This window comes from Podarcis vaucheri, assembly GCF_965113315.1.
Source record: "Podarcis vaucheri genome assembly, chromosome: 3".
NCBI lineage: Eukaryota > Metazoa > Chordata > Lepidosauria > Squamata > Lacertidae > Podarcis > Podarcis vaucheri.
Genome location: NC_138761.1, coordinates 127,945,796 through 127,973,497, shown reverse-complemented (window position 1 = coordinate 127,973,497; position 27,702 = coordinate 127,945,796). Strand labels below are relative to the sequence as shown.

Below are 27,702 nucleotides of genomic sequence, written 5' to 3'. Positions count from 1 at the left end.
ACCACTGGGTGGGTCATTAAGTGTAGATTAGTTGCTAAGTGTAGATTAGTTGCTTTTGTGTCAAGACACAAAAGCTTTAGCAACTAATCTACACTTAATGACCCACCCAGTGGTATTCAGAATATCACTCATGAAATCACTCAAGATATCCCTCAAGTAATTAAGGAACAAAAGAAGAAAAGGCACACTAATCTAGGAACTTCCTCTCTGCCCAGAACGTTGGAGGCTATACACCACACCCCTCAACAGTATTTATAGGAACTCAAACACCAGATTCTGCTCTGTTCCAGTAACAAGAAGCCGAAAGCACCAGCCTGAAGATGACGAGTGAGACCTCGTCGAAACGTCGCACAGACACCCCGACTCTTACACGGGAAGACACCCGAAGACACCAAAACCTGCATATATATATATATATATATATATAATGTGTGTGTGTGTGTGAAAAAAATTAGTATAAAAAAGGAAATAAAAAATAAAAAATAGAAAAGGTGAGGTCTTTTCCCAGCAGGTTTCCCTCTGGGCTTCAGCCTGCTTCTGGTGCACTAGCCATCCGGATGGCCGGGCATCCCTCTCATCCTTTTCCCCTGGCGCGGCGGTAGTGACGGGGGGGGGGTGTTGCACGGCCTTCCTCTTGCTTCCTCTCCCTGCTTTTGGGGCACTAGCTGCGTGGGGGGGGGGTGGAGGCTCGGGTTGGGCTCAGCCGCGTGTCTTTTCACGGCTTCCCTTGCCCTCCCGGTGCTCTTTCCTACCTCTCCTCCTTTCCCTTCTCAGTGGCGCCGTGGGGAACAGCAGCAGCAGCAGCAGCAGCAGCAGCAGCAGCAGCAAGGTTGGGGCTCCGTGTCTTTCTTTGCCCACTATTTCTCTCTCCTCTCTCCTCTTCTCCCCTGCGCCAGCTTTGGGATCTTCTTGCTGCCAGACTTTCGCTAGACAGTCGGCCGGGTGACTGGGTGTCCTCATTTTCGTTCCCGGCTCGGCCTGCGGGGAGGGGTTGGCAGCTCCCTCAGTTGGCACACCGGGCGCCCCCAGTTCCCTGTCAATTGTGGCGGCAGCAGCAGCAGCAGCAGCAGCAGCAGCGGCAGGCCCTGCAGTCCGAAGGGCCAGGCAGGTAGCCCACTTGGTTCTGGCTGGCTTCAGGAGCTGCTCACTGCCGTGGCGTCTGCCATGATGCCTCACCGGAAGACGAGTTTTTTTCTATGTATATAGATTCCACCCAGGAGACACCTTCCTCCACCTCTCCGTTTCACACAAGGAGGGGAGATGCTAAACTCGATTTGCATCTCTCGAACCCTAATCATCTCCAAATTAATTTATTTCTATCAGGGACTTCATCAAGCTGTTTTCCCCATAACCTGTTTTCTTTTTTCTACCTAACACCCTCAGCATCCCATATCTCCTCCTTAAGCTTGCTGGGGTGAGGTGGGCTGTCTCCTTTCAAATTTACAAGCACCTATTTTTGAGCATGCTTAGGGGGTTCTCCAGGTGTGAAGATACAATTGTCTTGTCAATAGGCATAAAACCACCAAGGCTGAGATTAGAAGGAACAAGTTAGAGGCCTGTGAGAAATTGTGTGTGTGGTGCCTCTGGGTGAACTGCTGCGAAATCACTCCTTATAGCCCAAATGGATGAGCTCCCAGTGTCAAGTTGTGAAGCTAAGTGAGCAGGATGCACTGGCGGAGGAAGGCGGGTGCGGGGGGTGCGGTGCGCACCGGGTGTCAGCCGTGAGGGCAGGTGACATTGCCACAACCCCCCCCACACACACTTGCTGCGCTGGCGGCTGGCAGCGCTTCCCCTGATGCTCGCCGCGCCAGGGCACATAGTTCCGCCCCTGGCAGGATGCTGCCTATGTGGTCTGGAACTAGAATGGATACAATGTGAAGGAGGTTATATTTATGGGAGAGTCTCATGACATGGATCTCTGGCCCTGCTTTCATCTTTCCTCCTAGACAACAGAAAAATTGCCAGGGGCTAAAAGAGAATTTGGAGCATTTCCCCTCTAATCCTAATTCATCACCCCACCAGGAGCTGACTGTTAACTGTGTGTATATATTGCACAGCTCTTGGCTCAGCTTCAAAGAGGTCAGGCCCTTAAAAGTTCATTCCATTTTGGACTGGTGGGAATTAGGGCAGGGAAGACCATTTCTCACACTGCACATTCCCCAGCCACAACTCCACACAATCCTCCAGGATATTGCAAGTTACCAGGGGCTCAAGCAGACCATTGTGTGCCCTCCAACTGCCCCCCCCTTGGAGAACAATGAGCATGTTGAGTACTTATTGGGCTCTTATTTGTTTGTTTACAGAATCATACTCAGGAAGCCCTCGAGGGACTCTTCTCTCCACGTGGTCCTGCTTTGGTGCTCTGCTGATAGATACCGTATTTTTCGCACCATAGGACGCACTTTTCCCGTCTTAAAAACTAAGGGGAAAAGTCTGTGCGTCCTATGGAGCGAATGCAGGGAGGAGGCAAGCAGGAAAAGCCCTCAAGAGCCCCACACAAGCTTCGTGCGGCTCTTGCGGGCTTTTCCCCAAGAGGGAGAAGGGACTGACGCCGCCAGTCAGTCCCTTCTCCCTCCTCTAGAAAAGCCTTGCACAATCTCTCCAGCCGCGGGAGGCTTCGCAAGGCTAAAGAGGAAGCCAGGGCAGCGAGCGCGATCCATCCCGTTCGCTGCCTGGCTTCCCCTTTAGACTTGCGCGCCTCTCCGGGGGTGGGGGGGTGGGAGGCTTCGCAAGGCTAAAGAGGAAGCCAGGGCAGCTAGCGCGATCCATCCCGTTCACTGCCCTGGCTTCCTCTTTAGCCTTGCGTGCCTCTCCAGCCTCAAGAGATCTACCAGAGGTAGATCTTAACCCTTGCCTCACCTGGGAGCTTCTCTGGGCAGGAATTCCCTCAGCTTAAGTGAGGTGGGGGAAGTGTGGCAAGTAGGGGGGTACCTACCTAGACACTGAAGCCACATGTCTCTCAGATGAAAATTGGGAGTGGGCATTGTGTGAAGTGCTCTGATGGTGTGGGCATTGTGTGAAGTGCTCTGATGGTGTTTCCTGCTTGGCAGGGGGTTGGACTCTATGGCCCTTGTGGTCTATTCCAATTCTATGATTCTATGATTCTAAGTGGCTGTGGATCTCCTGCTGCAGAGCTGTAGGACTGTATAGAGTTGGGAGGGCCACCTGAGGGTCATCTAGCCCAGCCCCATCACAATGTAGGAATCACAGCTAAAGAACGCCAGGCAGATGGTCCCCCAACCGCTGCTTAAAAGCCTCCAGTGGTGGAGACCCCAAACACCTTCCGAGGTCATAGAATTGCAAGGTTGGAAGGGAACCCCAGGAGTCATCTAGTCCAGCCCCGGTGGACAGCGGGCGCAATCCATCCCGTTGTGCAAGACTAAAGATGCTGTGCAAGGCTAAAGAAGAAGCCAGGGCAGTGAGTGCCTGCCCTGGACTGCCTTGTCTTCTTCTTTAGCCGCGCTGGAGAGGTTTAGCTCCTGGCTGGAGAGGTTGCGCGGCTATGGATCCCGTGCGCTGTCTTGGCTTCTTTGCTCTTTGGGGCTGGTGGGGGAACCCGGGCTTCCCCCTTGCAGACAACTTCATTGTTCAGAAAGTGGGAGAAGCAACAAGAGGAACAGCCATTTTAGATCTGGTCCTAACCAATGTTGATGACCTGGTAAGTGGGGTAGAAGTGGAAGGATCATTAGGCGCGAGTGATCATGCTCTTCTGAAGTTTACTATACAGCGGAAAGGAGCAGCCAAGCATACTAGGACTCAATTTCTTGACTTTAAGAAAGCCAACTTCATAAAACTTAGGGAAGTGCTGGGTGAGATCCCGTGGACAGTAATACTAAAAGGAAAGGGAGTTCATGATGGCTGGGAGTTTGTTAAGAGGGAGATAGTAAAAGCACAACGTCAGGCAATACCAATGAGACGGAAACATGGAAGGTGCTTAAAGAAGCCAGGGTGGCTATCTAAAGAACTTTTAACTGAGTTAAGATTAAAAAAGGATGTGTACAAAAAATGGAAAAGGGGGGAAACCACCAAAGAGGAATTCAAACAAATAGCCAGCACGTGTAGACACAAAGTCAGAAAAGCTAAAGCACAGAATGAACTTTGGCTTGCTAGAAAGGTTAAAAGCAACAAAAAAGGCTTTTATGGGTGTGTCCGTAGCAAAAGGAAGAACAAAGAAACAGTGGGGTCACTCAGAGGAGAAGATGGTGAAATGCAAACAGGGGACACAGAAAGGGCTGAACTCCTCAATGCCTTCTTTGCCTCAGTCTTCTCCGATAAAGAAAACAATGCCCGACCTGAAGAATTTGGAGCAAATGATTCAGCAAAGGAAACACAGCCCAGAATAACTAAGGAGATAGTACAAGAATACTTGGCTAGTTTAGATGTATTCAAGTCTCCAGGGCCAGATGAACTGCATCCAAGAGTATCAAAAGAACTGGCAGATGTGATCTCAGAACCACTGGCAGTCATCTTTGAGAATTCCTGGAGAACAGGCGAAGTCCCGGCAGACTGGAGGAGGGCAAATGTTGTCCCTATTTTCAAAAAGGGGAAAAGAGAGGACCCAAATAATTACCGCCCAGTCAGTCTGACATCAATACCAGGGAAGATTCTGGAGCAGATCATTAAGCAAACAGTCTGTGAGCACCTAGAAAGGAATGCTGTGATCACCAATAGTCAGCATGGATTTCTGAAAAATAAGTCATGTCAGACTAACCTGATCTCGTTTTTTGACAGAATTACAAGCCTGGTAGATGAAGGGAACGCAGTGGATGTAGCCTACCTTGATTTCAGCAAGGCATTTGACAAGGTGCCCCATGATATTCTTGTAAAGAAGCTGGTAAAATGCGGTCTTGACTATGCTACCACTCAGTGGATTTGTAACTGGCTGACTGAGCGAACCCAAAGGGTGCTCATCAATGGTTCCTCTTCATCCTGGAGAAGAGTGACTTTATCACATCTTTATCATAGATAACATCTTTATCAACGACTTGGATGATGGACTTAAGGGCATCCTGATCAAATTTGCAGATGTCACCAAACTGGGAGGGGTGGCTAACACCCCAGAGGACAGGATCACACTTCAAAACGACCTTGACAGATTAGAGAACTGGGCCAAAACAAACAAGATGAACTTTAACAGGGAGAAATGTAAAGTATTGCACTTGGGCAAAAAAAAAAAGAGAGGCACAAATACAAAATGGGTGACACCTGGCTTGAGAGCAGTACATGTGAAAAGGATCTAGGAGTCTTGGTTGACCACAAACTTGACATGAGCCAACAGTGTGACGCGGCAGCTAAAAAAGCCAATGCAATTCTGGGCCTCATCAATAGGAGTATAGCATCTAGATCAAGGGAAGTAATAGTGCCACTGTATTCTGCTCTGGTCAGACCTCACCTGGAGTACTGTGTCCAGTTCTGGGCACCACAGTTCAAGAAGGACACTGACAAACTGGAACGTGTCCAGAGGAGGGCAACCAAAATGGTGAAAGGCCTGGAAACGATGCCTTATGAGGAACGGCTAAGGGAGCTGGGCATGTTTAGCCTGGAGAAGAGGAGGTTAAGGGGTGATATGATAGCCATCTTCAAATATATAAAAGGATGTCACATAGAGGAGGGAGAAAGGTTGTTTTCTGCTGCTCCGGAGAAGCGGACACGGAGCAATGGATCCAAACTACAAGAAAGAAGATTCCACCTAAACATTAGGAAGAACTTCCTGACAGTAAGAGCTGTTTGACAGTGGAATTTGCTGCCAAGGAGTGTGGTGGAGTCTCCTACTTTGGAGGTCTTTAAGCAGAGGCTTGACAACCATATGTCAGGAGTGCTCTGATGGTGTTTCCTGCTTGGCAGGGGGTTGGACTCGATGGCCCTTGTGGTCTCTTCCAACTCTATGATTCTATGATTCTAAGACAGACAGCCTGATAACGGCTTTGTAGAAAAACGGAGTCTCTTTGTAACCTACTGCTCTAGCAAGGTTCAAGGCAATACAAACCCATTTACTCATGACATTATTTTGATTTTTGAAACCTCTGGTTTTAGGCTCATTATTTGTTCTGGATGCTGTTGCCTTTTTCTTTGCTACCCCCCCCCCCATATTTTTGTTTTGTAAGCCTTTGAATTGTAAAGAAGAGCAGGGGAGAAAACTACAGCAACACACACTTTGGTCTAATTTAAAATCTCCATTTTCATAGAATCATAGAGTTGGAAGAGACCACAAGGGCCATTGAGTCCAACCCCCTGCCAAGCAGGAAACAATTTTGCCATGTTAGAGGGTTAAAAGTTTAGTTGCATCTGCTTGAAAATGAATCCACATTTGCATTTCACTTGGCTTTGGTTTCAAGGGAGTGATGGAGATGACAATTTAATTAGATTTATGCTGGCTGCAAACTGCGGTTTGTTCTATGGTGGGTAGGATCTTTTTTGGTAGAAGTTCATAACACACCAACAGAAAGGATCAGGTGCTGTACAAGGAATGATATAACATCAACTACAATGTTATTAAGCATTTTAGCAACCCTGATTATACAAAACAAATTTGTACGTTATTTTTGCATTTAATCTATATTCCCCCCAATTAATAAAATAAGAGTTTTTACTGCTATTCTGCTCAGACATGTAAATTATATATTTTTACAATTTTCTAGATAAATTCTAATTTTCTTCATAAGTGGGACAGAATTAAGTTCTAAAAAGTTTATTTAGATTTTTAAATATGCTTACTCCCAGGTACTGTATCTTATTATTTTGTTTATTACTGGCAGCTGTCCAGTCCTTTATTAGTTTTTGTTCTGCTTCTGAAAGTGCAAAACATAATTGTTCAGACTTTCTGTAGTTAATATCCAGTCTTGCAATAATCCCATATTCATTAGTCAATTTAACTGTCTCAGGTAGTGAGTGTTCAGGCATTGATAGGGAAAAGATTGTATTGTCTGCAAAAAGACCACACTTATATTATTGACCATGAAAAGAAATACCTTTGATTGGGTTATTATCTATTATATGGGCCAAAGGTTCTGTGGAGGAGGCTTGTAGAAGAGGAGATAAGGAACAACAGTGTTTGGTGCCCCACTCCAGACTGGAAGAGTCTGATATTGTTTATTCTAAAACTGGCTTTATTGTTTTTGAGACATTTAATGAAAGAGTAAGATACAGTGGTACCTCGCAAGACGAATGCCTCGCAAGACGAAAAACTCGCTAGACGAAAGGGTTTTGTGGTTTTTGAGCTGCTTCGCAAGATGAATTTCCCTATGGGCTTGCTTCACAAGACGAAAACGTCTTGCAAGTTTGTTTCCTTTTTCTTAACACCGCTAATACAGTTGCGACTTGACTTCGAGGAGCAACTCATAGAACGCGGTGTGGTAGCCTTTTTTGAGGTATTTAAAGACTTTGGTGATTTTTGAAGCTTTTCCAAAACTTTCCCGACACCGTGCTTCGCAAGACGAAAAAAATCGCAAGACGACAAAACTCGCAGAATGAATTAATTTCGTCTTGCGAGGCACCACTGTACGGAATTATTATTATTATCATTATTATAACATAGTACATCAGATTCAATGTTTTGCATATAGGAGCCTCAATATGCTTAATTTTGACATCCCTCCCATCAGTATATTTGGCAGCCCTTCTATGCAAGAATTCTGCCAAGAGGCTTGTAAATAACTTGGCATATCAAACTTACAGAATAAGCTGAATCAGCATCTCCCTAGGTTTTAAAAATCACAATTATTTTAGGCATCTCTGTAGTTTGTCCTTCCATCATTTCCCCAGCGACCAAGATGCATTTCCCCCAGGGTGGGTTTGTCTAAGATCAGGTACTCTCTAGAAGTTATTTTCGGCAACTTCTTCTACTCAGTAAATGTAAGCGTATGTTAAAGATTCCCCCTCTCCCCAAAAGCCAAATGTGAACAATTTACAACAAAGCTAAAGTAAGTCTCCAGCTGTGCAGCAGTTAAGGGCCAAGTGCTCACTAAAAATTCACTGTATAGTTAACTTACAGTACAATGTCTGCTAAATAGTAAAACTGTGCTTGATGTGGCAACCTGGACTCAGGTTCAGAGTCGGCATTGGGGAAAACCAGGGTTTGGGCCTTTAAGAGCTGTATGGCAGACAGAAATCAAACAAGTTAAACCTTCTATAGTATGGAAATACATTATGGGGAAAGGTTCGCCATGATTTTACTCTCTCTAATTTTGTGTTTTGCCATGCCCCTGCTTGACACCCATGCTTTTAAGGACCTGCCCCCCATGGCAGCCATTTTGTGACTGGCACCCGCAGCACTCTCTCAGAATTCAAAATGATTTGGCCTGAAACACTTTGGAAGCTACCTGATTTGCTTCAAGTTAAAATCTGGATCCCAATTAAAAAGTAAAAACAAAGGATGATATCCAGTGTTGACAGTGGCGTAGCGTGGGGGGTGCCAGGGGTGCCGGCCACACCGGGCGCAACATCTGGGGGGGCGCGAGTCCAGAGGGAAGGGACAAGTTCCTTCCTCCACCGGGCTCCCCGCCGCCACCGCCAGCCGCGCGCCCTAGCGCGCGCCCCCCCGCCGCCACTCACTGCTCGCAGGAGGAGCAGCCGCTGCAGCAGCGCCGACGCCGCCACCGACGCCTGGCCGGCACGGGCAGCCTCCGCACCCCGCCGCCGCCGCCATCCCCTCGGCCCAGCCACGGGCGGCAGCTGCTTCTGCCGACTGGGAGGGAGGAGAGCTCCGAGGGGCCTCGCCGCGCCCTCCACTCCCCAAAACCCTCCGAGAGGAAGCCAGCAGGCGGGCGAGGGTCTCCCGGCAGAAGGGGGCGCCGCTGGCTCCGGCTCTCAGCCGCGGGGGGGGGGGGCGAGGACGGAGCATGGCTGGAAGCCCCCGGACCCGGCCGGCCGGGAGGAGGAGAGGCCCTCGCCAAGCCCAGATCTGGAGCTCCACCTACAGCCCAAGGAGAGGAGGGGGCGGGGAGGTGCCCGAGGGGAGGGGGCTTCGGCTGCAAATAATAAATTCAATAAATTCCTGCTGAGCCTTTGGGGGGGTCCTTGGCTCCTTCGCTGGCCCCCAGCCCCAGTGGCGTAGCGTGGGGGGTGCAGGGGGGCCGGGCGCAACATCTGGGGGGGGCGCGCTCGCACTAACACGGGTTAGGGGGCGCAAATTACTTGCCTTGCCCCGGGTGCTGACAACCCACGCTACGGCACTGAGTGTTGATTATTTTAATGGATCTGGTCAGAGATCATACCTATTTCCTCTGCTTAGGCAGGCGTGGCCAAACTTGGTCCTCCAGCCATTTTGGGACTACAATTCCCATCATCCCTGACCACTGGTCCTGCTAGCTAGGGATCATGGGAGTTGTAGTCCCAAAACAGCTGGAGGGCCAAGTTTGGCCATGCCTTGCTTAGAAGCTCAAAAGAGCTCTCCCTCCCCCTCCCCCCCAGCCTTTCTTCCTTGTTTATATGACAAGTTTGGGGGACAAATGTTTCCGTTTTTGCAGACACACTTTCTGCATGGTTTTCAAATGCCCAAATCACTTAGGAGCCCCTCCTTCGGTTTTGGGTGCTGAAGAGGGATTCTGCTTTGGCTCAAACAGGCCTCAAATCTGCCCCCTTCAAATTGCAGTTTGTCCGAATCCACTGCTTACCCTCATTGCAGTGCTTTGCTTAGCAAACTGTCACATTTGAGGAATGTTCTAAAAGAAGGAGGGCTTCTCTGAATACTCTGAAATTCATTAAAAAGTGAAAACTGTCAGATCTGAAGAGTAAAGCAGTGGGAAGCTTTCAGGATGTTACTCCTTTTTAAATTGTTAATAAAATGGACCCCTCATCCAGTATGTCTGCTGTCACTGGTGGGGAACAATTCAAGTTTCATACCATTTTGATGGAATGTGCTGTAATGAATGTAAGAATGAAAAACAAATGAGACATCAAATGGGAAAGGAAACTAAAAATTTCAGGTATGCATTGCTGTATTCAGAGTGATGGGGAAAATACAATTGATTAGAAAATGAAAATCATTTCATTCAACAATGGCTAAATTTCATGGTGTTAAGTTTTTACAGGCAACATTTGGGAGAAAATATTCTTGAAAAATAAATATCCATATTCTATTTTAGGTCTTAAATATTTGAATTTTGAATAAATACTCTTTCAGTCTGTTAACTGAATCACAGAATTGCAAAGTGGACACTTATTTATTTCAACTTCAACTTATTATGATAAAATGCAGCAGAGAATAGCAGCTCCGTTGACAGCCAGTTGTAGCAATGGCATAGAATAATTTACATGCAAGAAGAAAATGAAAGAGACGTTGTTCCTAAACTTAATTCCCTGTCCGGGGTCAACAGGGTTTTCTAGTGTGCAGCTCCTCCCTTCCTGCTTTGGAAGCCTGACCCATTTCTGCCACATTAAGCCACGGAGGCTGCAATCCTATATGCACTTACCTGGTAATAAGCGCAGTTGAACTCAGTGGGATTTATTTTTAAATATCCATGTATAGGATTACACCGCAAAAGGATGATAAGGAGAAGGACACATTGTGCAAATGTATTAGATCAGCACAAAGATGTCAGAGCAGGGAAGTTTCTCTTTATCCTCCGGTGGCCCCCCCATGAAAGCTTCTTTAAATGGGGGCATATATAGACACAAGTGTTTCTTGGTGAGCTTTGCAGACCTCACAGGAGGCTGGCTCCCTCTATGGTTGTGGCTGCACTACAGGCTTCAAACTTTAATCAAATTGCCTACGTGTTTGGGGAAACTAGAAAGACTGTAAGACTAAACACATTTACAACTGTTGGGCGTTTCTAAGGTGGATAGTTCTATGGTTTGGGTTGTTACCGGAAAAATCAGAGGGCTCCCTTGGACAAAAACAAAGACACCAACCAGGATTACTTGGAGCAAAACAGCAGCCTGTAGGCTTGGCCTTGATTGAACTGTTGCAACAGGGTGTTCCCCTCACTTGCAGGAGAGAGGAAAGACCCAGAAAGATGGTGTGCAAGACCTTATAAAAACTTTTGAAATTCCCCTCCTCTAGGTCAAGCCCACCCCCAGAAACATCATGCATATATTACAGAAAGGAGGGGTTGACATCATGCATACATTACAGAAAGGAGGGGTTGAGGGAAGAGTTGTGGTGGTAACCTGAGTGTCCTGTCATCTGGCTTTCCCCCTCCCCATGAGTCACTTCCAGGAGACAAAGGGGAGTTTGCAGTTTCCTGCCCCCAGAGGGAAGATCTGATCATTGTCCTTTGTTTCAGTCCATGCTGAATCCACTCCCATATGCAAGTTCTTTGTGATCCTGATGGTCTTCTGTCTGGGATCATCAGGGTTGACATAGCAACTGGGCAGGGCTCCTGCGGACGTGCTGGGATGGTGAAGGGATTATGGCTGACCAGAACCAAGCCACCCCCCTTTGATAGTCCTTGTCATATGGAGTAAAATAAAAATGGAACAGTGCAAATCCGATGTATGGTTGATTCTTCTATGAATTTATAACAGAAATGTGGCGTATGTAGTGTGTGAGTGTGAGTGTGTGTGAAGTTTGTACAAACAGAATGATTGGGGTGGGGGGGGTTCCTGCTACAGGGTTAATGGGAGGAAAGTGCAGCATTCTAACCAACTTCTAGTGATGCTTCTGAAACTTGACATTGAGCAGTTTGTAAGTCAAATCTAGTATGCTTACAGTTCTTGAATGTATGGCAAGCTCTTATTTCAGTCCAATTAATCCAGTAATCCAAGCAATAATTCAGATTATGTGTTAATTTATATGTTATGTGCCTGCATTGTTTGCATGTGTGAGAGTCGGTGGTGGGGCTTCTCAGTAAACTTGCAATAATACAAAGTGGCCCAAGGGCTCTTCAGCCATTTTCTTCTTTATTTTCGCCTCCCTGCTATGTGCACAAGTGGCCGCAGCTGCATTTCCTGTCCTCTCTGAGAGACTCTTACCTCTAAGCAAGCGAAGCAAGGAAGAAAATGGTTTAACAGCCCTCAGACAACCTCATATTATTCTAAGTTTAAAACAGAAGATACTTTGAACTCTCATAACAATGGGACTTTTAACAGAATTTATGGCATGAGTAAATAGCAAATTACTGTTGGGTTGGTTCACTTACCACTTCTTTTGCTTTTTAAAATACTTTTTTCTTCAGGATGGAAGAAGCAGTTTCATCGGCCATCAGCTTGGTGGGGTCATGGAATTGCCAGGCAGCAAGGACCAAAGGGTCAAGTCGGCCAGAGCCATCCAAATCACTTACTACCTCCAGACCTACCATTCTGCAGTACAGGACCTCATTGGTGAAAAATGGGAGAATGAATTTTGCAAACTGATACACAAACTGCAGCTGCACCAGGAGGACCTGCAGCTGTATGCTCTGGCCTCCTTCAGCCTGTGGAGGGACTTCCACAAGACCAGCATCCTGGCCAGAGGCAAGATTTTGGTGAGCTTAATGCTGATTCTGCTGGCTGCCATCCTCTCAAGTTCCATGAAAGACTGCCTGCGCAGCAAGCCCTTCCTTGGCCTCTTGGGAGCGCTCACGATCTGTATCTCCAGTGTCACTGCGGCAGGGATATTTTTCATTACTGATGGAAAATATAATTCGACTCTATTGGGAATTCCTTTCTTCGCAATGGGTAATTATTTATCTTCATAATAATAGGATTAGCATGGCTTAATGACAGGATTGTGTCCTGAGCTACAAAGATGCAGTGTTTAATTTATTTATTTACCTTCAACTTTTTTTGCCTGTTAAATTGCTCCATCCACTTACAAGGGGGGGGGGATCTCCAAACAAAGGAAAATGGTAAAATGACTGTGTTTATAACCTCAGCCAACATGAGAGATGTGTTTTATTGATCCAAGTTACAAAACGAAGGAGAAATTGTTATTGAAAACTAGTCAAGTCAGCAGAGAAAATGAAGAGTTGCTGAACAGACTTTGATGCAGGCCTGGGGAGATGGGCCAAAAAAGGGGAAACAGAAAGACTGGGAAGGAGGCTTTTTAAAAGGGGAAATGTGCGCAGCATCCTGTCTGGCATTCCTCCCCCCCCCCCCATTTACACAGAGGGAGAATAATGTAATTTGGAGAGAAAATCAACTTTCTGTTCCTATAAAGGTAGATGTGGAAGATAGTTGTTCTGAGTTTGGTAGGATTTACTCCTTGACAGTATTATCATGTGCATGTTCACACAGAAGCAAATTCCCCAACACTCCAAAGTGAGTGTGGGCAGGATTGAGACCAAAGCCAGCAGTCCTAATGACCACTGCCCAAGTTAAGTCCATGAGCTCTGCTCTTGACTGCCACCCACTGAAACGAGTGACGCTTCCTTTGGAGTAAATGGGCCATAAATGCCAAATGTTTGGAAGAATGTAAACAAAGGGGTGTTACAAACCCTGCCCTAATATTTGCGAGAGACTGCAGTGTGGTGCCATTCATTCCACCTAAATAGCAAGCATGATATTTTTGATAAAGTGAAATTGATTTGGGTGAGTTTTCTTTTGTATTATTTAAACTAATTGATCACAAGAAGTAACTAAACAAAATGTTGATTCTAACCAGAAGAGTGGGTTTTCTAGATCCTTATCCTTATTTTCAGATGTGAATGAGGTAGGTTTGTATCCCATAGGCTACAATATCTACAATATCCTTGTGGAGAGGTAGCCAGAATTTTGCACCGTATTCAAAGTCTGGTCTCCACATAGGCAATGCTAGAAACTGATAAATGAACACTAGGAGCTAAATGGCACCTTAAACCTAGGTTATGGGCACAACAACGGAATGTCTAGGCACACTTTTTGTAACAAAAATGCAAAGCTGAAAATGAAAGTTAAAGTATTATGTTCATTTTTCACACGGTCTAGTCCTACTCCTGCCCACCCCCCTAATATCTGAAGGTTTCTTCTCCAGTCTTCAGAGAGTAGCTGGAGGCAGAAAAAGGTCCTCCTTTCCTTCCACTCTATAGTTTTAATCTGAAATCTGAAATCAGGACTGCGCCCAGAGCTCAGAAACTGTTCATGCTGAAGAAATTCCCTGTTGCAAAATGCGCCTAGAACAATGGGAGTTTTGAACACTACCCATAGGTTTCTATTAACAAGCCTACGGTTAGCATTTGTATTTTCCAAATGATCCCAGAAATGGAACTAGGCATTTTCTCAGCTGCCACATGCTGGGTCACCATTTTCACTGTGCTTTCCGTTGTGGCCACAAGGTGTCATTCCTGGCCATTTCAGACTCTGTGAACGTATTTATGAAATTGAGATTTTGTTTTGCCCTGACATGCATCACTTTATTCTTGTTTATAATGAATTGCATTTACCATTTTACTGGCCCTTCATTCTGTTTGGAAAGATCCCTTTAGAGTTCTTAACAATCTCTTTTTGTTTTAACCACCCTGATCAACTGGGTATCATCAGCAAACCTGGCTGCCTCATTTCTCACCCCAAACTTGAAATATTTTATGAACAAGTTAAAATGGCGCTCTTTCCTTGCAGCTACTATATTCACACATGAGAGGATGGAATACTGGTGCCTTTGTGTAGTATTGTGGGAACACAGGATTCAGGCAGTTGCTGATAGGAAGAGGAGTATCTAGACTGGAAATACATAGCCTTGGAAATACACTGGGATAAGCAGTTGTAGTTGATGTTATATCATTCCTTGTACAGCACCTGATCCTTTCTGTTGGTGTGTTATGAACTTCTACCAAAAAAGATCCTACCCACCATAGAACAAACCGCAGTTTGCAGCCAGCATAAATCTAATTAAATTGTCATCTCCATCACTCCCTTGAAACCAAAGCCAAGTGAAATGCAAATGTGGATTCATTTTCAAGCAGATGCAACTAAACTTTTAACCCTCTAACATGGCAAAATGGAGATTTTAAATTAGACCAAAGTGTGTGTTGCTGTAGTTTTCTCCCGTGCTTTTTTTACAATTCAAAGGCTTACAAAACAAAAATATGGGGGGGGGGGTAGCAAAGAAAAAGGCAACAGCATCCAGAACAAATAATGAGCCTAAAACCAGAGGTTTCAAAAATCAAAATACTGTAACGTTATGAGTAAATGGGTTTGTATTGCCTTGAACCTTGCTAGAGCAGTAGGTTACAAAGAGACTCCGTTTTTCTACAAAGCCGTTATCAGGCTGTCTGTCTTAGAATCATAGAATCATAGAGTTGGAAGAGACCACAAGGGCCATCGAGTCCAACCCCCTGCCAAGCAGGAAACACCATCAGAGCACTCCTGACATATGGTTGTCAAGCCTCTGCTTAAAGACCTCCAAAGTAGGAGACTCCACCACACTCCTTGGCAGCAAATTCCACTGTCAAACAGCTCTTACTGTCAGGAAGTTCTTCCTAATGTTTAGGTGGAATCTTCTTTCTTGTAGTTTGGATCCATTGCTCCGTGTCCGCTTCTCTGGAGCAGCAGAAAACAACCTTTCTCCCTCCTCTATGTGACATCCTTTTATATATTTGAACATGGCTATCATATCACCCCTTAACCTCCTCTTCTCCAGGCTAAACATGCCCAGCTCCCTTAGCCGTTCCTCATAAGGCATCGTTTCCAGACCTTTGACCATTTTGGTTGCCCTCCTCTGGACACGTTCCAGTTTGTCAGTGTCCTTCTTGAACTGTGGTGCCCAGAACTGGACACAGTACTCCAGGTGAGGTCTGACCAGAGCAGAATACAGTGGCACTATTATTTCCCTTGATCTAGATGCTATACTCCTATTGATGCAGCCCAGAATTGCATTGGCTTTTTTAGCTGCCGCGTCACACTGTTGGCTCATGTCAAGTTTTATTGAACTAATATGTGCAAATGGGAAATAACTAAAGCTTCATAACAACAACAACAACCACCAATATATTTATACCCCGACTTTTCCCCTGATGGCATTCAAGGCAGCTTATAGGTAAAATGAAGGACCATTACAAGCAGTGGGCAAAAAAGAAAAAGGGGGGGGGGAGCTGGTTAAGGAGGAGAACCCATGGGACACATCTTTGCATGCAAATGCTGGAAATGACAAGGAAGGGTAGCTTGGAGGTGATGTCACCGTATACATGAAAGATGACAGAGTCAAACCAGCTTGAAATCTCAGAGGGGCAGACTATATTAGGGAATAAGATAATGTGCAAGAGAAGCAAATGTCTTATAAACCAGAAAGGGAAGTTGGGGGAAGTCGTGGGGTGGGAGATATTTTGAAACTTAGTTTGTGATTATATTATCAGTAGTGATTATGTTAAAATTTGTTGTAAAACCTAATAAAAATATTTTTTAAAAAAACCCCAGAGGGGCAGAATCCAGCACATAGTGTTTTTAGTGGCAATAGCCATTTCGAGGATACACTATCACCCCCCTGACCCAAATCCCCAGAGTCAATCCTGAGATGGAGAAGAAAGTTAAAGAGGCATCCAAAAGAGAAGAGTTGTTGCAAAAGCTGAGTTCATCTACCTTCACGTTGACTGGGTGTTCCTGTTATGATAAAGAGGTAAAACTTACAATCTAAATGACCATGCCCCAGAAGAGCTGCTCCTGGAACCTTCCAGAGGACAAGTAAGCATAGAAGTGGATCTGGTGCAAGATGGAAGTATTTGTGGAACTGATTTGGAAACTTGAACCAATTCAGCATGTACCGTATTTTTTGCTCTATAAGACTCACTTTTTCCCTCCTAAAAAGTAAGGGGAAATGTGTGTGCGTCTTATGGAGTGAATGCAGGCTGCGCAGCTATCCTAGAAGCCAGAACAGCAAGAGGGATCGCTGCTTTCGCTGTGCAGCAATCCCTCTTGCTGTTCTGGCTTCTGGGATTCAGAATTTTTTTCCCCTTGTTTTCCTCCTCCAAAAAACTAGGTGCGTCTTATGGTCTGGTGCGTCTTATAGAGCGAAAAATACGGTATGTCAGAAGACAATCACCAGCAAAGTCAAACACAGTCACATTTGACCCCCAAAGAGAAAAATTCTGAAAAAAGGAAGTTGAAAAGGAAAGTCAAATCTCTCCAAGCCCCAAGAGGATGCCAGCACAGGTAACAAGCAAAGCCAAGGATGCTCTTAGGAGGCAAGAAGTCAGCTGTCAGAAAATGGAAATCTTGGCCAAGTGAGCAAAACAGAACAGAACACAAACCTTGGCAAAAGAAATGCTTGCAGACAATAAGAGATGCTAAAAATAAAATACCGAGAGTCATGTACAAAGAAGCAAGTCCAAAAATAAAAAACCCTTTAAATATTTTGGGGTTAGGACAGGGAAAACTCTTCTGCCCAGGAAGTGATTGAAGTTGGAAACGAGTATGTAGAAGTTTATTCCCCTCCTTGTGGGAGGCTTCTGAGAAACCTGGGAGCTTGGATTGCAAGCCAGGCTCAGGTGAAGTGCTAGTCCATCTCTAGCAAGGTTTAAACTCTTCAAGCGTTGCTAACAAAATGATGTTACTATTAATCTTTGCAATCTTTTTGTTTGGGTGTTTGGCAAACCAAAATGCAACTTTTAAAGGTTGTAACTCTTTGTAGGCATGTTGGCTCAATTCTAATCTCTTTGCAGGACACATTTACTTTTGTGTATCCGTGTGTGTGTGTGTGTGTGTGTGTGTGTGTTTGTGTTTGTAGTATCTCCTGCAAACCTCTCCTTGCCATCTGTTCCTGTGTAGATAATTCCTGTTAAGGTGACACCGTAGAATCATAATCCGGAGTCTCCTTTTTACCTCTTTGTGTTTGCTAATCCTGTTCCTCAAACAGTCAAAACACAAATAATCTTCTAACTGACAACTAAGGCCTCACAGCCATTCCCAAAGGAAAAGCTGCAAAAGTTGCATCCTGGCACACAGCCCACAGGAGTGTGCTGCATTTGATGTGGAAAAGGGAAGCAGGAGGTGTGTGTGTGTGTGTGAGAGAGAGAGAGAGAGAGAGAATGAGAGAGAGAGAGACAGAGAGAGAGAGAGAGAAAACATGACCCTACTCTTCTTTTGAATGCCTAGCAAGAATAATAAGAATAATAATAAAAACAGTTGGGTAAGGGGCAAAAGAAAATGAGCTCCACAGTATCAGGCTCCACAGAACAGGGCACAGCAGTTGCAAGAGCAGCCCTAGAACTAGAAGAGTGGAGCAGGGTATACTTTTCAGGCTGGAGGTGTCCCATTCAAATCCTGAAAAGCATTTTCAGAAGCCACACTATCAGAAGACACAGCGCATAGGCCAATAGCCCAGTTCCTTTGTGGACCCTCCAACTCTTTTGGCGCACTCATACCCCTGGCAACCTACGATTCCTTTGCCCCTGTGTTGTCTGCTAGGCCAGCCCTTCTGGTTAGCATCCAGGTGAGCTCAAAAAACCTCTTCTCCTCTTTCTGCCGCTTGTCATCCTTTTATACCTTGGCAGCATACCTTAAGGATGGCCTCTCCCCATACAGACTGACCCAGACCCTGTGCTTGTCACCCAAGGCCCTTCTCTATGCCCCCCACCATCTAAGAGGTTCGGGGGGGGGGTGTCACATGAGAATGGGCCCATCTGTAAAATGCTCTCCCCAGAGAGGCTCACTTGGCGTCATCATTGCATGTCTTTAGGCACCAGGCGAAAACATTACCCAGACCTTCGGTTATTAAACAATTTATGACCTTTTAAAGTGGGGGGGGGACTGTTATGATTTCCCCCCTGCAATTGTTTCATCATCATCATCATCATCATCATCATAGGCCATAGCACCCATCCCACTTGAGAGCTCTGGGATGCCTGCCAGCTTACAGTTCAGGCCATTGCCCTAACCCTATCAAGCCCACCCCAAGGCCTGGTGTTTGTTCTAGAATTTCAATGATTTTATTGAACAACCTCTGAGATGAAGGTAACCCTGAAAGGAAAAGAGCCCATAAAATGCTATTCATGATGGTTTATTATTGGATAACTGCAGGTATTTTCCTATACATTAATACACTTTTGTCTTAATGTATTGCAGATGAGAAGTGGTGGCATTTTTCAATAATCTTGTGTTTCATTCAGGAGATGCTGTAAATTTAGTTTTAATCATGATGAAAGCATGATTAAATCAGGAACACCCTAAATCAATATAATCCAACTTGCAAAGCTCAAGGATACAGATAGAGTCCACTCCACATGTACTTTGCATTTGAGAGTGTTTGAAAGCTACTTTCTTTTCTAAAATATCTCTCATTAATATTGTAGCCCTGACCAGCGTGAAAGAATTAATGAAGAATTCTTCAAGAGCTCATCAAATGTGAAGGATTTTTTAAAAAATGCTATAACAAAGGAGAGCCTTTATAGTAGAATAACAAATCCATTACAGTGGTACCTCTGGTTACGTACTTAATTCGTTCTGGAGGTCTGTTCTTAACCTGAAACTGTTCTTAACCTGAGACACCACTTTAGCAAATGGGGCCTCCCGCTGCCACTGCACCGCTGCCACACGATTTCTGTTCTCATCCTGAAGCAAAGTTCTTAATCTGAGGTACTATTTCTGGGTTAGCGGAGTCTGTAACTTGAAGCGTATGTAACCTGAAGTGTATGTAACCTGAGGTACCACTGTATAGTTCTCAAAGCCAACTTCGTCCAGAACTAATTAAGTGGAACTAAGCCAGAGAATATGGTCAGGGCCACTGAATTTTGCTGTTTTGCATGATGCTGTAAGCTTAGGGCACTTCATTTTTGGTAGACTTACTCTGAATTTTCACAAGACGAATTGTGATCCTTTTGCACCAATCCTTCTTTTGCACCAATCCTTCTTTTTTTGTTGAGAACCTGCTTTGCCTAATAAATTTCCTGTTTGCCTTGAGGGTACAAAAAAACTAATGTTCTGAGGTTCTGTTTGTTTAAATTATGTATTTTCCTCTTAATAGAATTCCTGTTTGGGAACTCCCTAGTGCATCAGGCGTGGGCTAGAAGAAGAAGGAGGTTCCTTCAGCACAATTCAACTCAAGGGAAAAGATGCTCCAGTTATAGTTGTTGTTTTCCTTTCTTTCCAGGGAGGCAGTCTGTATTCAGAGTACTTCCTCCAGCACTTTGTATACAAACTATTCCCGCAGAGGAGAAACTGCTCCGCTTTTGTGAGCATCTCTTCATCTGCTTCCTGTGCGGACAATCAAATGATCGCTGGTTGCACGGAGCCTCTTATTTGAGCTTTGACAGGTTTCTGTCATCTGATGTTATTATAGCATGCGATTGACAGGTGGGCAGGATCACCAACCTGCCAAAGTTTTCCTGTGAGGGGAAAAGGATCTGGCCTGCTGGTCACAGAGGCGCAAATGCTCCCTCTCTTCAGAGCTTTCATTAGTGCATCTCTCACCTAGGTAGGTGCAGGTGCAGAAGAGAGGCCAAGGGGCAGACAAACTAGTACTCTCTCTGCCCCTCCCCCTTCAATATTTCCAAAGAGCATTAAAAAAAACCCTTTTATTTAAATTGAACATTTAAACATGTTGCACTTATTCCAAAGGCATTTTTAAGGTCTTGAACCACAAGTGGAAGTCCTTATAATTTATTATTATTAATTAATCTCTTTCCCATCCTTCCTCCCAAAGGAGCCCAAGGAGTCAAACACCAAAGTGGGGGAAAATACAATTAAAAATAAAATTAAAACATATTTTAAGACAATGAGAATATTAAAAAAACCAAACCCATGTCACATACCTGGTCCCATACTCTCACAGCTAATAATTTCAAGGTTGCCAGGAACAATGTATTTCAGCCAACAAATGCCTGAATAAACCTGAATGAAAGTTAATAATGATGTTATGCATGTTTCATGTTGTTCTTCTCCTTGACGCCTGCAATTATTAGTTTAATAATATCTTTCTGCTATATTGTTAGCACTAAGAATATAATGAAAGGATATCATAAGAGCCTTCTTGGATTCGACCAAAGGCCCATCATGTGCAGGGTGTTGTTCCCACAGGGAAGCCCACAAGCCACACCTCAGAGCCACAACACAATTCCTGCTTAGGGTTCCCAGTCAATGGTGTTCGGTCCCCCCTCAGCCAGGCAGCCCAAGGCCAGTCCCTGCCTCTGAGCTTGGCCCACATCACACAGTTGTTGTGAGGATAAAATGGGGGGGGGGATGTGGAGCCCCTTGAGCCCCTTGGAGGAAATCCGTCAATCAACATCATGACTAGCGACTGTAGAGAGCTTTGTCCTCAATGAATTTGTCTAGTCCTCTTTGAAGGCCATCAAGGTTGGTGGTCGCCCCTAAATCTTAAGTAGTTAAACTATGAGCTTTGAGAAGCTTTGAGTTGTATCTGTTACCTGCATCTGGGTCATGACGTCCCTTCCTCACCCCTGCAATTTGGCTGCAAAGGCTTTCTTGAGCCTAATAACAGAGCAGGGCTGGGCTGAGGGATTTCACTCTTCAGGAAACGTGCAGCGGAGGAAGGCAAGGTTATCCTCTAGCAAGGTTGTTGCAGCCTCAGACATCCATCATTCCTTTGCTTCTGGACACAGCGGGATGTTGGCTCTCTAAGGTGATGCCATTTATAAACACAGCAGTGTTTGTGTGATCAATCATTAGGTGACCATTTTTGCTGTCTCGAGAGATGGCCTAGAGTCATGCACAAAGGGCCACGGGAGTGTACCTTGCAGCAACACCTCCACTGCCCTGCCTCCTGCCAGGTGGCACAATGGGTCTGTGCATCTGGCTGTTAACCAGCGGGTTGGTGGTTTGAGCCTCCCCAGGGACGGCTTGCAGGGGGTTGGACTAGATGGCCCTTGGGATCCCTTCCAATCAATTATTAATTAATTGAAAAGCCAGTCAAGGAGGCTGGGCTAGGCATGCAGAATTTTCAGGTGCTTTATAGGCTGAAAAGTAACAGCCTTCTCTTAGGCACATAACCAATCCCTTTGTTTGTACCCACTCCTCTCATTCCTTCTTTTTGGCAAGTATAAGCGCAGCCTCCTTTTCATGTCCTGCTGTTCTCTTGCTGTGCCTGGCAAAAAGCAAAGTTAACTAGACCACCTCCCCAGGCACAATGGGAACTGCATTTAGACAGAAAGCAGGAAAGCGGAATGCTGCAGGCTTGTGCCTCCTGCCCTGTTCATGTAGACATCGAGAGCAAAGTTCCTTTAACAGAAGATTGCAGCCCTGTGTGTGTAGCAGCACAGACATGGCCAGTAGCTTAAAATACAGTTTCACATGTTTCTTGGTAAATAGACTAGAAATATTTAGTTCTTTGAGAGTCATCAAACAGTCCACTTTGCTGTGCCTTGTGCAAGTTCTGTTTAAAATACTTTGCATTTATTTGTTTTATTTCATGCTTTATTGCAGAGTTATTGGCTAATGTTTCCTTTCTGATTTTTAGAGGGAAGTGGCGGGGAGAGCTCAAATACAACATTTAAATTATACAACATTTATATTTTTAGTATAAAAGCCAACATTTAGGAAAGTATTATTTTGGCCAGTAAGATGACCACTTTAAATTCCCCAGCCAATACATTTAATTTTAAAAAAATGAAGCATTAATGATGTTAAGTTGTGGGTGAACATATCAGACGACACAGCGATTCTCCAAACAGCTCTTGTTTATTCAGAGGCCAGAACAGAACTGAACTGAAGGGTTCAGCCAGCCTGCTTATATAGAGCTCCACTAGAACGCAACAGTAACCATTTTCTGTAAATATCCAATCACTGAACGTCACTTTCGATCCCTTATTTGGATATGTGGACCTGAACTATCTACAGTATCCCCCAACTGGCCCAGGGTGAGAACTTCAGTACATAACAAATGATATTTCCCCCCAACATCCAGTCCTTTCATACCTTTCAACATTTTTTTTTTTTGCATGAGTTCTTATAGGCTAATCTACTTTGATTCACTTCCACATGCAAAATCACTGAACCTCTCTGCCAGTGTTCTGTGCTTTATTTTTTATTCAGAATTCATTATATACAAAGAAGGAAAAACAAAACAAAAAAGGTTAGCACTTTGATGTTCATTCATTGCATTCTTTTGATGACATAAGTCCCTACCAAAAGAAATGGATTAACTCGTACACATTCTTAAACCTCGAACTTCATATGGCTGTAAGGAGTGGGGCAGGGGGTTAAATGCCAAGTGTATCACGGCAGAGACTGTTGTGCTTTAGGAAACAGGGTTTATTTGCCTGTTTAGACCTGCAGGGAGGAAGTGCAGATCTTACAGTATGGCCCAAAGCATTGTGGGCAACCTTCCCTCTCCCCTGCCAAGATGGATCTCAGCCCTTCTTCCGCCTCCTTTTTCCCAGGAATCCCTGCTTCCAAACTTCCTTTTCCTGCCCCCCCTCAAACAAACACACCATCTCCTTGGTAACATCTCACTCCCCAGGCGAAAGGATTGCTCTCCTCAAAGGCCCTTGCTTGGCCAGGCTGGTTTGCACCATCTAGCCCAGGAATTCCCTGTCTGGCACAGTTCTGCACTTCAATCCATATCCCAATTAATCAGAACCCCGGCATTTATTAATTTAGAGGGTTTACACCACGTTACTCCCAGATATGTGGGCACAGGAGGGCAGCCTAGGAGGCTTTGGTTTAGTGTCGGCATTAGGGGAAACGGAGTTCTTGTTCTTTTCACACAACATATCTCCACAGCCAGGAGCAGCAGGAGAGAGTTGACTGCCCATGGGAATCATGAGGTTGTCTCTGGGGGCAGGACCAGCAAGGGCTAGACTCTCTCTAATTTTATGTTATGCTTTGCCCACATGGCAGCCATTTTGTAACTGGTGCCCACAATGCACTCTCACAGCTCCAAATGTGGCCAGGAGTCCCAAAATGTTGGCAGCTCTTGAGTTCCATGGAAGCACAGAGTGAGCTCACTGGGCAATTTGGACTGGGATGATCCCCGCAGGCTCATCACACTCCACTCTATTTCTCTGTGTCATATGAATCAAGTGAGGCTGTTCAGGTTCTGGGCTGGTGCTTGTTAAAAAATGTAGAACTGCTACCTTGAATCAAGGTTAGGATCAGTTTGGGGCACAGAAATTACTTAGTTGCGCTGTATGATGACCTCTGACAGAAGAGGGATGTGTGTGTGTCCGCCCTTGTCAATCCTCCTTGATCTGGCAGCAGGTTTCCATACCATTGACCTTGGTATCTTGCTGGAATGGCTGTCCAAGTTGGTGGGCAGCACCACGTGGCAATGGTTCCAGTCCTGTTTGGATTACCATATTCAGAGATGTTGTTTGACCTTGTGAGCCCTCAGCATAGGAGGCAACTCCTAGGGGCCATGGGGGCTTTGGCCCCCACAATAATATATTTGAGGGGGCTGGGCCCCCACAAAGTTGATGGGCATTCCAATTCAAATAGTGTGTGTGCATTGTGTCATGTGATTGATTATGCAGGGCAGGACTTACCTGGGCCCCCACAATTATTCTCTTCAAGTTGGCACCCCTGGCCCTCAGTGTGCCACAGGGTTTGATCCCCCCTTTAACATCTACACGAAACCACACTGGGGTCATCCAGAGTTTGGGAGTGCAGTGACAGCAATGTGTAGTTCTGTTTCTCCTTTACATCTGCAGGGTTTGCGGTGGATGTGCAAGACCTCAGTCATGGACTGGATGAAAACTTAATCCAGTTAAGACTGAAGCTTAATCCAGATAGAGTGAGACATTGTTAGTGAGTGGTTCCCTAGATCAGATGGGTGCAGAGGTGGACTTTGATAATACGGCACCCTGTGCGAGGCTAAAATTTGGCATCCCCAAATGGATCTTCTCCATTTTGCATCCCCCCCAATCAGCACCCTTGATGGGGAACCACATGTACTGCCCTAAATTTGGTGCTGGGTGGGTGTGGAGGGGTACACTGCCCCTGAAGGAGCAGCTGTGTAGCCTAGACCCACTATTGTCACTTGAGACAAGAGGCCTCAGTGGTGGTCCTACTATGCCATTATCCGCACAAGGATAGCCTAACTTCTGTTGTCTATGCTCTGAAGCGCAAGATTAGATTTCGACAATGTGTTCTGCAATATAATAAATCTAAATAAATATATTCTGTGTGACATTTTGCATCAGTTATATGTAGAGATATCAAGATCATTCATAAGTACACTTAGAGAAAGAAATGTGATAATCAATGAAAAGAAATTAATAGATGGCCCTGTTGTCATTGCTATAGGTCATGGAACCAAAGGGGTGTTTGAACTTCTGTCAGGATGGCGCCGGACCAGAGAAAGCCTGCCATTCAAAGACAGGGTTGCCGACGCCTACTCTGATGTGATGGTCTCCTACACCATGACAAGTTCCTTGTACTTCATCGCCTTTGGCATGGGTGCTAGTCCTTTCACCAACATTGAGGCTGTGAAAGTCTTCTGCCAGAATATGTGCATCTCCATCCTGTTGAACTACTTCTACATCTTCTCCTTCTTTGGTTCCTGCCTGGTCTTTGCTGGACAGTTGGAGCAGAATCGGTACCACAGCATCTTCTGCTGTAAAATCCCCTCAGCAGAATACCTGGAAAGGAAGCCTATTTGGTTCCAAACCATGATGAGTGATGGCTACCACCACTCTTCTCACCACGAAACTGATCCGTACCAGAACCACTTTATACAACATTTCCTGCGGGAGCATTACAATGAATGGATTACTAATATCTATGTTAAGCCCTTTGTGGTGATACTGTATCTCATTTATGCTTCCTTTTCCTTTATGGGCTGCTTGCAGATTAGCGATGGAGCCAATATTATCAATCTTCTCTCCAGCAATTCTCCAAGTGTCTCCTATGCTGTTGTTCAACAGAAGTACTTTAGCAACTACAGCCCAGTGATAGGGTTCTATATCTACGAGCCCCTTGAGTACTGGAACGGCACCGTCCAAGATGACTTAAAGAAGCTGACTGAAGGTTTCAACACCCTGTCCTGGATTCAACAGTATTATCAATATCTGAAAGCTGGGAATATTAGTGCCACCAACAAAAGCTATTTCCATAGCATCCTGCAAAGCTCCTTTTTAAGAAAGCCAGAATTCCAGCACTTCAAAAATGACATAATTTTTTCCAAGGCTGGAAATGTTAATAGCATAATTGCATCCCGCATGTACCTTGTGGCTAGGACTAGTGAAAAAACACAGAGAGATGTTATCGAGTTACTGGAGAAGCTGAGACCCCTGTCTCTGAAGCAGAGCATCAAGTTCATTGTGTTCAACCCCACCTTTGTCTTCATGGACCAATACAGCCTCTCTGTAACTATGCCGCTCTTGATTTCAAGCTTTGGCATCTTACTGGTGTTGCTGCTTACCTTCTTCCTGGTGATCCATCCTCTAGGGAACTTCTGGTTAATTCTCACTGTCACCTCAATAGAGTTGGGTGTTCTTGGCTTGATGACTTTGTGGAACGTTGACATGGATTGCATTTCCACACTGTGCCTTATTTACACTTTGAATTTTTCCATAGATCACTGTGCACCCCTGCTTTACACATTTGTACTAGCAACTGAGCACACCCGAACTCAGTGTATCAAAAGCTCCCTCCAAGAACACGGAACAGCAATTTTGCAAAACGTTACTTCTTTTCTTATTGGGTTGGTCCCCCTCCTTTTCGTGCCTTCAAACTTGACCTTCACACTGTTCAAATGCTTGCTGCTCACTGGCAGTTGCACACTTCTGCACTGTTTTGTAATCTTACCTGTCTTCCTAACATTTTTCCCACCCTCCAAAAAGCACCACAAGAAAAAGAAACGAGCCAAACGAAAGGAGCGGGAAGAGATTGAGTGCATAGAAGTTCAAGAGAATCCTGATCACGTGACAGCAGTCTGAGTCACGCAGAACTACATGGTTTTTAAATGCAAAAAGAAATGCTACACTGAGCTGGAGGGAAAGTAGAGCAAGATCTCCGCTGCTTGAGCTGGCCCACACGAAACAAGTCTAAGGAAGCCCCAAAAAGGAGTATTTGTGGCACATGGAGGTGAAAGTGTTGTTAAATAATAACCAGAGGTGTGTCCCCCCCCCCCTTTTAAGGGTAGAGGAGGAAAGCAAGCCCCAAACCTCCCCTATGATCCTCTCAATTCACTGAGGGAAATGTTCCACAATACCCTATGATACAAATGGAAGTTTCTGAGTAATATCTGTTGGTGTCCCTCTGCGGATGGAAGGCACCCCTCAGTGGATTGGGAAGAGAGGCCTTTTGGGCCATTTCCCCTCCTCTGCAGCCTTTGCTAAATCTGCTGTGTAGGGTGGTGGGGCTCTCTAGAACAGGTACAGGGGCTGGGCAAGGGGCTGAAGGGGGAGGCAGAATAATTGACTAGAATCCTGCTCTCCCACTGATGGATGTCTTTCAACAGCACAGAGACCCCCCTGGGACCACTCCATATTGCCAAGTTCCATTACCAATAATTTTCAAGCGAGAAAAGGTAACAAAAACAGAGGGGAACTAATTATGGTCATAATAGGGAGCATGTTTATTTTAAGAGATTGGTCTAAGTAAAACCTATGCAGTTGGAAAGAAAATGTTCAGTAAATCAAAGCCAAAGTACTTCCCTATGTGCCACCATGAAAAACTGTGCCATTTGTTCAGAGAGTAAACCTATGCTCCCCTAAAATTAATTGGAGAGAAATTGGCTAAGCAGGCCTCTGGCGATACTCCCAGGGCACTTGAGACCATCAGAGGCAGCGCTACGTATGTCAGCCTGAATTCTAAGAGAGGCTCTGGGCTGCGCCACGGCTGCGCCACCTGTAATTTTTGCAGTGCTGTCCTTTGGCTTCCTACACATTCTCTGCACCAACATTAGACCAGAATACTAATTAGGCAGATGTGTCCACCGTCACAATAGCTCAGGCTCCAAAGACACAGCATGGAGATCACTTT

The 27,702-nt window shown here is 45.2% G+C and overlaps 1 protein-coding gene across 2 annotated transcripts in view; it reads left to right on the top strand.

Annotated features, from left to right (window-relative positions):
• PTCHD4 (patched domain containing 4) overlaps window positions 1-26,983 on the top strand; it is a 48,974-nt gene extending 21,991 nt beyond the window's left edge. The window contains exons 2-3 of one of the 2 annotated variants that reach the window (XM_082215751.1): window positions 12,114-12,594; window positions 25,021-26,983. In XM_082215751.1, coding sequence (XP_082071877.1) covers window positions 12,114-12,594; window positions 25,021-26,654 — 2,115 coding nt within the window. In that variant the 3' untranslated portion in view covers window positions 26,655-26,983. The remainder of the gene's footprint in view (window positions 1-12,113; window positions 12,595-25,020) is intronic. The other variant, XM_082215752.1, reaches the window with a different exon arrangement.
• Window positions 26,984-27,702: the final 719 nt, after the last annotated feature.